General features: G+C 37.1%; 1 protein-coding gene across 2 annotated transcripts in view; it reads left to right on the forward strand.

Moving 5' to 3' along the window:
• Nucleotides 1-10522, forward strand: part of Osi17 (DUF1676 domain-containing protein Osi17) — a 134265-nt gene extending 123743 nt beyond the window's left edge. For both annotated transcript variants that reach the window (XM_073961139.1, XM_073961138.1), the window contains exons 7-9: nt 9357-9467; nt 9563-9741; nt 9848-10522. In XM_073961139.1, coding sequence (XP_073817240.1) covers nt 9357-9467; nt 9563-9741; nt 9848-9989 — 432 coding nt within the window. In that variant the 3' untranslated portion in view covers nt 9990-10522. The remainder of the gene's footprint in view (nt 1-9356; nt 9468-9562; nt 9742-9847) is intronic.
• The last annotated feature ends 1872 nt before the right edge of the window (nt 10523-12394 follow it).

Below are 12394 nucleotides of genomic sequence, written 5' to 3' on the forward strand. Positions count from 1 at the left end.
AAGGCTTTTACCTCCAACAAAGACTAAATACCAAATTTCAGCCATTTCGGTGGGTTGCTGTGGCCACAACCTTCAAAATACCGAAAATCGGAAGGTACCGTTCTATGGGGCTATATGAACGTGCCGACCTATACCGACAAATTTCTGAGAGAATGTTTTATACCCCCAACGAAGACTAAGAACCAAATTTCAGAAATTTCAGTGCGATAATGAGGCTAAAAACTTCAAAATACCGAAAATCGGGTGGTACCGTTCTATGGGGGTAATATGAAGGCGTGGACCTATACTGACAAATTTCATATGGAACGTTTAGTACCCCAAATGAGGACTAAAAACCAAATTTCAGACATTTCGGTGGGTTGCTGCGGCCACAACCTTCAAAATACCGAAAATCGGAAGATACCGTTCTATGGGGGCTATATGAAGGTGCGGACCTAACCGACAAATTTCATATGGAATGTTTAGTACCCTAAATGAGGACCAAATTTTAGCTATTTCGGTGGATTATAGTGGCCACAATCTTCAAAATACCGAAAATCGGGAGGTAACGTTCTATGGCGGCAATATGAAGGCGTGGACATATACCGGGGAAAGTTTCATACACCCAGCGAAAACTAAGTATCAAATTGCAGCCATTTCGGTGTGATAATGAGGCTAAAACCTTCAAAAATTGGGTGATACCGTTCTATGGGGGTAATATGAACGTTTAGTACCCCAAATGAGGACTAAAAACCAAATTTCAGCCATTTCGGTGGAATATTAAGGCCACAACCTTCAAAATAACGGAATTAGGGAGGTACCGTTCTATGGGGGCTATACTAAGGAATGAACCTGTACCGACAAGTTTCTGAAGGAAAGTTTTATACCCCAATGAAGACTTAGTACCAAATTTGAGCCATTTCGATGTGATAATGAGGCTGTAACCTTCAAAATACCAAAAATCTGGTGGTACGTTCTATGGGGGTCATATGAAGGCTAGGTCCAAACCGACAAATTGCATATGGAACGTTTAGTACCCCAAATGAGGACCAAAAACCAAATTTCAACCATTTCGGTGGATTGTTGTGGCCACAACCTTCAAAATACAGAAAATCGGATGATACCGTTCTATTAAGGCTATATGAAGGCGTGGACCTATACCGACAAATGTCTGGGGAAATGTTGTATATCCCCAAAAATGGAAGTACCAGATTTCAGCCATTTCGCGTGGTACCATTGTATGGGGGCTATATCAGCAGACAGACGGACATGGTTATGTCGACTTAGAATTTTACCCAGATCAAGAATATATGTATATACTTTATAGGGTATCCGATGAATATTTCGATGTGTTATAAACGGAATGACAAGTTTAATTATACCCTCCAAAACAACTTTTGATTTCTTTTTGTTAAAAATTATATATTTGAAAAAAACGTTAACGACATTTTTATGATTCTCAGAAAAAAAGTGAGAAAAAGATGTTACGTCACTTTGGTTATCTCTCATGTGGCTCTAAAGTTTATTTTCAGTTTTATATATATTTGCTTACCACTGTAAAAATTGCCCATAATTCCGATAAATTCAAAATTTAAAATCATTTTGTGCCAAGGATTTTATGTAATCTTATGTTGAAACTTATTACGCTATGATACGGGGATATGAGGTTGTAAAAAAGTCATAACCCTAATGTACACACAGTTACGGAATTAAATTTAACTAATCTGCATGTAGGCGTTGTTTTATTTCCCGATACCATTTGTATCAAATATAACAGGGTTCGTTTTAGATTATGCTTTTACAATGCTTTATTACACTTATTCACCACGGACTGTAATTACTAAGGGCACAGCTTTGACTCTAGTAAGCACACAGCTTGCTCTTTACTTCTTCTATGAACTGACGTTGACGTCTAAAACCCAACTAACTCATTGTCTCGGAATTCCCCCGTATATATGGTCCAATAGCTTCTCGTTGCAGATTCCTCTAGAGAATCTGGCTACATCCAGAAACAAACCGTGCGACAAACACACAGACGCACACACATATACGGGCTATAGGGCGACAAACACAAAAGAACCGAAGCAATGACATCACAATTATCGAAACAAACATGAACGAAAGTACAACAGCTACAATAGGGGAAACCCACACTAAGCGATAGTTGCATTATGGATAAATTTGGAGTCGATTTAACCACTCCTTCGCGTACCTCCCACACAAAATTCGGATATATTGAAGTTTAAGAGCTCCTCCCGGATCGTTTTGAAATCTTTTTCAGTAGGTTGCCCTTGCGGCAACCTTTACGACGGTACAATTTTTGGAATTTTCAGAATGACAAATTTAATTATAATCGCCATACTATGGTATAGGGTATAAAAAGGTATCAGTCTACTTTATCGTCAAAGATATATACTCAGCCTGTGACATCATGAAATGAAGCAAAACCAGTAAAGGTTGTTTTTTCCCATCCATCACTGTTACAACACATAAGTACTGCGAGAACTACCCGAAATAAAGTTAAAAATTTATCGTCAAAGATCTTAAGTGTTCTTAAGCCAAAATGTTCAAACTTTTGTAGGCGAGTTACCGAAAGAAGTGGTGCGATATAGTCCATCTTCGAAGATTGGGCCAAATCGAGAAATTCCTTTGAGAGCCATAGTTGGTGGCCGTACTTTCTGCATAAATGTTTTTTACACACAGCGAAGACTAAATGCAAAATTTCAACTATTTCGGTTGGATAATGTGGTTAAATTATTGATGATACCGAAATTTGGGTACCGTTCTATGAAGTCTTTATCAATTTTTCGCCATTTTCTGCGCAAATACTTTATTCCACCAACAAAGACTAAATACCAAATTTCAACTATTTGGCTAAAACCTTAAAAAAATCGCAAAGTTGAACTGTACCCAAAATTTCTGGAGATGAAGACTAAATACAAACCATTTCGATGGGATAATGAGGCTAAAATTTTAAAAATACAGAAAATCGGGAAGTACCTTTTTATTGGCTTCATCAAATCGTGGACCTACACATGGGGATTTCTGAGTGAAATCGGACACTTTTTCAAGATGAGGTTTTTGATTTCCTTTATTTTTTGCTGTTGTGATGATGTTCTTTAGCAAAACATTTTAGTATATTTTCAGATTTTTTTTTTGACTAACGGTTCAAGAGATATCGCGTCTTGAAAAAGTCAAATTCTGTAAAAAATACATGGAAAGAAATACTCATAACTTCTTTAATATTGGTCCAATTTGGAAAAGTCTTTTTTTTTTTGTATGTTTTGTTGTTTTATCAGCTAACAAGTAAAAAAGTGTCAGTCGGCTTTGCCGACAGAGGTATACCCTCAGCATGTGTATATTGAAACAATTTTTTCCCAAAATACGTATGTATTTAGGGGGTTTTAAAAAATTTGGGCGTTTGAGACGACAAAAATGTTGATTAGGATTAAAGATCAAAAGTTTTGCGGAGGAGATACTAAAAGGAATGGATCGACATTGACCGTTATGAAAGTGGATCTCCAGCCACAACATATGGTGTCATAGGGGTTTTTTACACTCTTCGGGCTGTTTGCTCAAGAAGTATGGACTTGCCCCTAAAAAACTGTTCATATCGTAATTGAGGCAGCGAATGCAAGTTGCTTCAACAAAAATCAAAGTGATTCGATATCAGGTCTTAAAGTGAACTTATCCGATAATTTTGTGTGGGAGGTACCGGATGGAGTGGACAAATATAGTCCATATTTGAACCTGAACTATATCTGGTAGATATATTAGGACGTGTAAAGTATAGACCAATTCGGCCACTCCCTTCAAGAGTTACCGTACGAACAATTTTTCCGAACATTTTTGAACTTTTGTGGGGAAGGTACCCGAGGAGTGGACCGATATGGTATCTTCAAACTTAAACTATGTTTGGACAAAATATTACTAAGGCCATATTTTGGACCGAATCGGCAGATCCGTCCGAGAGTTATCTTGCGCTCCAACCACCTCACACGGTGTCATAGGGGTTTTTCTGCAACTTTCATGCTATTTTCTCAGGAAGTATGGACTTCCCCCTGATGAAACTTGTACCGTCTTATGTAGGGCAGTGAATACAAGTTGTTAAAACAAAAATCAAAGCGATTCGAGAGATGGCCTTAAACTGAACTTTTCCGAAATTTTGTGTGGGAGGTACCCGAAGGAGTGGACCTATTGAGACCATATTGGAACCTCATATTACTCTGGTAGAAAGTTTACGCTGTACAAAGTATGGACCAAATCGGTCACTCCCTTCAAGAGTTATCGTGCGCACAAACTTTCCGAACATTTGTGGGGGAGGTATCGGAAGGAGTCGACCGATGTAGCTCATCTTCGAACTTAAACTAAGTTTGGGCAAAATATTACGAAAGCCAAAATTTGAACCGAATCGGTTCATCCGTTCGAGAGTTATCGTGCGCTCCAGCCAGCAGGACAGACAGACGGACAGACAGACGGACGGACATGGCTAGATCGACTCCAAATTGTCTGAAACACATTTCGTCCAAACATACTTGGGGTCTAAAACCGTTATTTCGATGAGGCACATTTTCATCGTATCAAAGTGTATATACCCTCCTTAGCCTAAAGGCTGAGGGTATAAAAATAGCAAAAAAATTGCACAGTGGGCTTGGATGTTTAATATTTATAATCAATATTTAAAGATGTTCGACCCCTTCGATTTTCTTTAAATTTTTTTTGTATCCAGCCCCTGGATTTTTGTGTACATACGTTTGTATTGGTATCGTTTTTTATGTTAGGAGCAGCATATCCCGGATAGCCTACTGCGGATTTTTTGGTCCGTGCCACGATGGGTGAACACTCATCACCAATATAAATGTGCTCGGTGCATCCACAGCTACCACATTCAAATTTTGATGAGATGCAATATATGTCGGGAATAGGTGCACATTTGGTGTAACTCTGTGACGGATTGCAACATGGACTATGTTATTGAATGCTGCGTGAATACAGCCCCCAGTGAGTTCCTCGCAGTCCCCCAACAGTAACCTAACACGCAAGACTTAAATTTGGTCGTTGCCGTATCAATCCCGGGTAATGCATTATTTTTGTAATTTAATTGCTACGGACTGCAAGGTAATATCGAAGAAATAGTGGATTTATACCATGGTTATTGACAACTGCAGCTTACAGCGTTGTGATGATTACAACATACTGAGGTAAGATCGCAGTGGAAGTGGGGGACCAGTTTTTTTGTTTCACCAGTTTGTTCAATACATACCTATATCGCTTAGTCTGGCTCTAAGTCCGTGTTTAGACACACAAATTTCTCGGGAAAGTAAATTCAGTTTTTAGGCAATAGGGGGTAGGAAAGAGTATTGAGGAGCTATTTCCTCTCTGCTCTCTCCCAAAAAACTAAATTTACTTTCCCGAGAAATTTGTGTGTCTAAACACAGACTAATGACCCGTACATGGAATGTGTGGGGATAACAGTCAAATGCGAGTGATAGTTCCATGTTTTGCGCGGCAAACGAGGACGTCCCTACCAGCATTAGTGAGAGTGTCACCAGCGGTAACCATCGTGTCACCTACGCACAGTGGAAAAAAATACCGATCTAGCGCGCCAAAAGTCAAAAAATCACATACGCCAATTTAAAAATGATTGTTGCAGTATTAATCTAAGGTGTTCACAGAATGCAACTGCATTTAAAATAATTTGTTTTGCATCAGTCTAAGCGGAATAACGGTCCATTTTTGGTTGAAATTTTTTAAACCAGTTTTCATAATATAGTTTACTAGTAAATTTGTGATCGTCGCATGCATTCTTCCTACAAAGTAATTTTAAAGCTATATTGAATTTAACATTTCGTGAAGCAGGTGATTTAAAAAATGTTGAATATAAGATCTTATTTATTGCAACTCGGATTTTACACATAAAACATGTGACATCCGATTTTTTTCCAAATTGAGCACTTTGTTAGTAATAGCTACTAAGGGGTGTCGCGGGATGGCGCGTAGATTTTTTATTTTATTTTTAGTACACATAGTTCTTAACTAATTTGTAAAATTTTAGCTGCAACAAACTGCAACATTTTATTTTATTACTATTTTTATTAATATCATTTTCTATGTAAAAATGCTGAAATTAGAGCGGTACCTTTCTATGGGGGCCATATTAATATTTTATACCACCAACGAAGACTAAATGTCAACTTTCAGCTATATCGGTTGGATAATATGGCTAAAACCTCCAAAATTACCGAAATCGGTGGTACCGGTCTATGGGGGCTATATGAAAACATGGTCCTATACCGAAAATGTTTATAGGAGTGTATGCATAACCCCCACGGAGACTAAATACCAGATCCTAGCCGTTTCGGTTGGATAATGTGGTAGAATTCTTTAAAATACCGAAAATCGATAGGTACCATTCTACGGTAAAAATACAAATTTACCAAATATATTAATAAATGAAGTAAAATTGTCAATTTATAGCTGTTCATATCGAATTTATGGACAAACATACAATAAAACATAGACTTTATCTTTTGGCGCGCTAAATCGGTTTTTTTTTCCACTGTGCTACGTGTCCAATAAATGACGTTACGTCGTTTCTATTGGGTCAGACAATCTCCCAATAATTGTCTCCATCAGCAGATCGACCGACTTGATCACCTCTGAACGCCTCACTTTCTTCAATCACGGTACAGCTTACACTGGGAACACAAATGTTGGGGCATAGATAACTCCCTTTGGGGATAAAAGCCCTTGGATCCGCCGTGAGTCGAACTTCCGCGTTATGGCGAGATGAAGTTTTTGCTAGAGACCCTGTAAGCCATCAGGAATTAGCGTTATATATTTGTTCACTGTTGCTTTAGCTTATTTATGAGATGACATATCAGATGACATTCAAATCGAATGAGGATTATTTTCGTAGAGCACTTCGACCTTCTAACTTGCTTCCTTCCATGCCCTTTTCGTCCTTTATTTTAAGAGCAGCTATAAAATACCACAAGATGACGTTTTTCAGCTTCGAAATGTTCTGCAAAAATGTCGCTTAGAAAATTTTAGGTACGGCTCCCATTGACAACTAATCGATTTTGTCGCGTTTTCATAGTCATTTTTTACATTCGATTTGACTAAAGACATGTCATCTCAAAAATAAGCTTAAGCAACAGTGAACAAAGATACATATAACGCTAATTCCTAATGGCTTACAGGGTCTCTAGCAAAAACTTCATCACGCCATAAAGCGGAAGTTCGACTCACGGCGGATCTGTCCTTCGGGGTTCTTAATATACTCATCAAGGCCTTTCTTCCCCAAGATGAATTTTCCGTGCCCCAGACTTTCACCTCAATTTTGTTGCACAGTGTTATTGGCCTAGTTTCGGAGAGTTCACCAAACAATGCTTCAAATAACCACCCAATCCATCGGTTTTTCGGATGAATAAGAGAAATGGCGTATACCTGCTGGTCGAATACACGAGATGAAACCAAATTTCTCACGGGACCAAATTAGCGTGATGATCTTTGTCCTGTCAACCCCAGTGACTCCAGAGTCAAGAAGCTGATACTGGAAGTTAAGAGGTTGGTCAACATCTGAAGAGTTGGAACACTGGAGAAGAAATAAGTGAATTGTGGGTAACGGTTTAGTCACTCTCGAACCCTGGATAGAAGGAACGTTTGGTGACGTTACGCTGACTGTTACGAAGAGGTGAGCAAGTTATTTTAATGGACAGTTTGTCGAGCACCCCCGGAGTGACAAGGCTAATAGAAGAGTACTTTGTCGTATTAGATCTCATCCTGCCGAAGAGGAACCACCACAATTTATGGATCATTTTGCAGATACCATCAGGAACGCTAAAACATCCAAAGTGTTTGGCCCTGATGGAATCTCCTTGAAGGGTAATACAAAACAGTTAGATGAGGAGCGGCTGAGTATCTCACCAAAGTTCACAACCTGTAGCTAGCCACACATATCCTTCCCGAAGTCTCGAAAATGTTCAGAGTGGTTTTACTACTGAAGCCAGGCAAGGATGTCAGCAATCGTACAACCGATTTCGCTTCTGTCGACCATAACAAAGGCCCTTGAGGCTTTACTCCTCCCCAGCGTCAAAAATAGATATCCAGTTGTCGATCATTAGCATGAGTTCCGTAAGCAGCACGGCAATAGCGCTGTACGCCATCTCTACACGTATTAGTCGAGGACTCAACCAGAGCAAGCAGTGCGATAGAACCGCGATGGTGGCGCTCAAATTATCAAAAGCCTTCGATACTGTCAAGCATTCAACGATTTTTTGAGGACATTGAGCAGACACCAAACACGTTTTTTATGTCCAATTTCAATAAATTTGGCATGTGTGTCGGATTTTGGTCTAGAAATAAATTTGCCAAATTTTGAAATTGGTTTAGATTCCGATTTAGCCATAAATATTTTCGCCCAATTTAATGTTTTGACTAAGAAAACAAAACATTGCATAGAAATTTTGAAAAAATATGACGCAATTTGGTCTACAAAAATCGATAATATATCGAAATCGTGTTGGTGTAGGGTACCATATAGTCGGCCTCGTCCGACTTAGATCTTTTCCTTACAGGTTTAATACCCTAATAGCGGACATTTTACAAATCGAATTTGGCAGATAATATTGACTTCTTGAGTCTGCTATCATAGGTGTAATCGCGGATATTTGATTCAATATGTTTTCAAATGTTTGTTTTGTTTAAGTTGAAGATTCAATTATATGATTGCTTAAGTCTAGAGTATTCCCCATTGGCTTAACTTCATCATTACCTTTGAGAGTAATGTTGGGAAAGCCGAAAAGTGAGCATCATTCTCATTAACATGAGAATACTCGATGCTTAAAGAGTTCAGGTTTTCGCTAGAAAAATCATCATTGCAAAAACTGAAAAGCCAAATGATAATTCCCTTCGCCGGGATGAAATCATGATATTGGTAGCGATCAGTAAATTTTGCAGGCTGTCAGTGTGTTTTGTAAACATTACTCTCAAAGGTAATGATGAAGTAAAGCCAATGGGGGAATACTCCAGACTAAAACAATCATATGTTTTCAAATGTTTTTAAAATTACGTTATCATATAGTGGCGTAGAACCCGACACTGTATGACTTACCGGAACCTCTTATTTTTCGGCTTCTGGAAGAAAAAAAAGAAAGATTATTAGTAAAATGTTAATTGGATTATTTTTTTATTAAATGTTACAAAATTGACAAAGTATTGTTCTCTCTAGTATACGGAACATACTAATACACAAACAATTGGTATAGTATTTAAATTTGTATTCTTATGAACTTTGTACTGCATCCATGGATATTATACCGATACCGACATGTGTACACATTTTTTTTATGGTTTCCATTGTATTTTCATTGCAGCCTGAATTGTCAGCACAAATAAAGGAAGCTTTACGGATACAGGCTGAACAAAGATTGGTGCAACAACAACAGCAAATATTGGAAAAACAACCATTTGTCCAGGACGGTCAGGTATGTTAAAGCCTATTTATAATGCATACACAGTAATAAAATTCACTCATTGTTTTCCGAAATAACCCATTTATTTACTCTTTTAATCATTGCAGCCATTGATGCCGTTAAACTACGACCCCTTCTATAGTCCGATTCTATTAAAAATTGATAAAATAATTGAACAACTCGGTATCAAGGAAGATGGTTGCAAAGAACGTGTGGTATGTAGCATGTACAAGGATCCTGAACGTTATAGCCCGCACAGTAATTTTGTATCGGCTGAATTGAGTCGGTAAGTTTTTGTTTTGTCTTTTCTTGGTGAAGGAAAGAATGCAAATGACCAGCTGTATTTTTTATACAAAGACAATTGAATTTTAATGAATTTTCTTTTTATTCAGAGATACCAATGAATTGCAACCCATAACCAGCACAAATCCAGCAGTTATAAGATTCTTCCGTTTGATACAGGCAGCACGGGATGGCCAAGATCATAAGAATTGCTTAATTCTTTATCCGGATTGTAACATAAATACGGAATAGTAAAAAAGGGAAGGAGAAATGCGATAATTGCAGACATTTTTGTGTCTTAAGTCTCGTCCATTTTTTTTTGTAAAGTCATTTATAGTTTAAATTAATTTATTTCATCTGTTGGTTTTTGCTATGCAGTTCAACACGGTTCTAATGAACGTCTGCCCCGAAATCTGACAAAAGTTAACATTAAAGCAATTATGATTATCTCATTTCAACAGATTCAGTTGATCAGAAGAGAGATATTCTGAACCACTTTTGTTAAGTCATAAAATATAGGTTGTTTATTATAATCGTGTTCGACTGTACAAAATTTAATTTATTTATTTTTCAATATCGAACTATATTTATTTATTATAATTAGTTTATTCATAACTTTACTATTTATTATATACATAACTGTAAATATATTTAACGATGTGTATTAGAATTAAGAATAATTAGGACATCTATGTTTGCTTAAATAATTTATTTTTCCTATTTTATATTGACTTTAAATAAATATAAACTCTTTTTTTGTTGATTGTAATTTTATATAAAGAAAAGTATAATTTATTTTGTTCATATGAAATTCAGTAAAACAAATATATTTACCAATTTAAAACAAGTAAGCAAGATTATAGTCGGACGGGGCCGACCAGGTGATACCCTAAACCACTGCCCCTGGGAATTAGCTTTCAGCAAATCAAATTTCCTTTATGGAACAAATAAGCTTATTGTAAGAAATAACTTTGTCGATTCTGCCACTTTATCACATTAAGCTTGGACCTACAGTTTATCGCCGAGTCCGAACGACTTGTCCTAAGAGACCACTTTTAGAGAAGTTTTATATGGCTGAAATACTCAGAAAATGTCACCAACATTACTGAGGTGTATTTTGCCACCGTTGAAAGTTTGATGTTACCTCGCCGGGGAATCGAACCTACGACATTCTGCATACAAGGCGGATATGAATTTGAAATATAGCTCCACTCTATGGAATAATATTAAAAACGAAGATACGTATTACTGATTACTGAGGTGTATTCTGCCACCGTTGAAAGTTTGATGTTACCTCGCCGGGGAATCGAACCCACGACATTCTGCATACAAGGCGGATGTGAATTTGAAATATAGCTCCACTCTATGGAATAATATTAGAAACGAAGATACATAATGATTTTTTTTTTTTTTGCTTTGAGCATATTAAATGTCTCCGAAGTCTATTCTTCAAAAATCAAAAAAATGCCATGTTTTGACATATCGAATAGGGCGCCACCGTGGTGCAATGGTATGCACACCCGCCTTTCACGCTGAATGGCCGCGTTCGGTTCCTAGTCCAGGCCACATGCAATTTTCAACGGTGGCAAAATACCCCTCAGTAATGATGGTGACATTTTCTGAGTATTTCATCCATGAAACACTTCTCTACATTGAAAATTGAAATTGGTAGCCCCTTTTGAAATATTTATAATTTTTTTTTTTGGATATCAGGTTTCTTTTTGGAATACACCTAATATAAATAAATATATAAGCCGCTACAAATATACCCAATTACAATGTAATTTGCCATATCTGACCGTGACATTTTTCGACAGACGGACACGGCTCCAATTTTATTGAACACTACAAATGCTATGTACTAATTTTTAAAAGAGAACTTTGTGGGTTTATTGAAGATCTTTCGTACCACACATATGTTTGGAAATGCACGCGATTTTGTGCTTTTTAGGGTATTTCGAAAATAGTTCTTCTTCTTTTTATTTGCTTATTCGTCTTACGAATTTATGGTGATCAATGCAGTTACATAAAATGTATTACAGTATATTCGGTATACTTATATATGTATCTATAAGTTGTTGATTATTTCAGCAAAAGAATTCGTCTGTAGGTCCACATCTCGAAAGCTTCAAGCTTCTTCATGTCGGCTGCCTTCAGGGTCCACATTTCGACTCCATATAGCAAAACTGATCATACATATGTTTTCAGATATCTTAATTTTGACTTTATATTGATATCATGACTCACACAAATTTTCTTGTATTTTATGAAAGCTGGTCTCGCCATTTCAATTCTGCTTCTTATTTCGTTTGAAATGCTCCACTTGTCATTTATTGTGGCACCAGGGTTTTTAAAACTACCCAGCAAAATTTAAAGGAAGGTGTTCAATGCGATGACGTGATTTCATGGCATCTTTTACATTAGTTCAAACGATGTCGTGAAAGATCCGATCTTTTCATTAGCCTTTGAACCAATGCAAAGGAAGTCGGGAAAGATCCGATCTTTTCATCAGCATTTGAACCCATGCAAAGGAAGTCGAGAAAGATCCGATCTTTTCGTCAGCATTTGAACCCATTCCACCGATCCAATAGAAATGAATTTTGTGTTTTTATTTATACAATTTTTTCTCAATGTATAAGATTAATTATATACAATAG

This window comes from Musca autumnalis, unplaced genomic scaffold (assembly GCF_047663935.1).
Source record: "Musca autumnalis isolate F117 unplaced genomic scaffold, ASM4766393v1 scaffold_1, whole genome shotgun sequence".
Lineage (NCBI taxonomy): Eukaryota > Metazoa > Arthropoda > Insecta > Diptera > Muscidae > Musca > Musca autumnalis.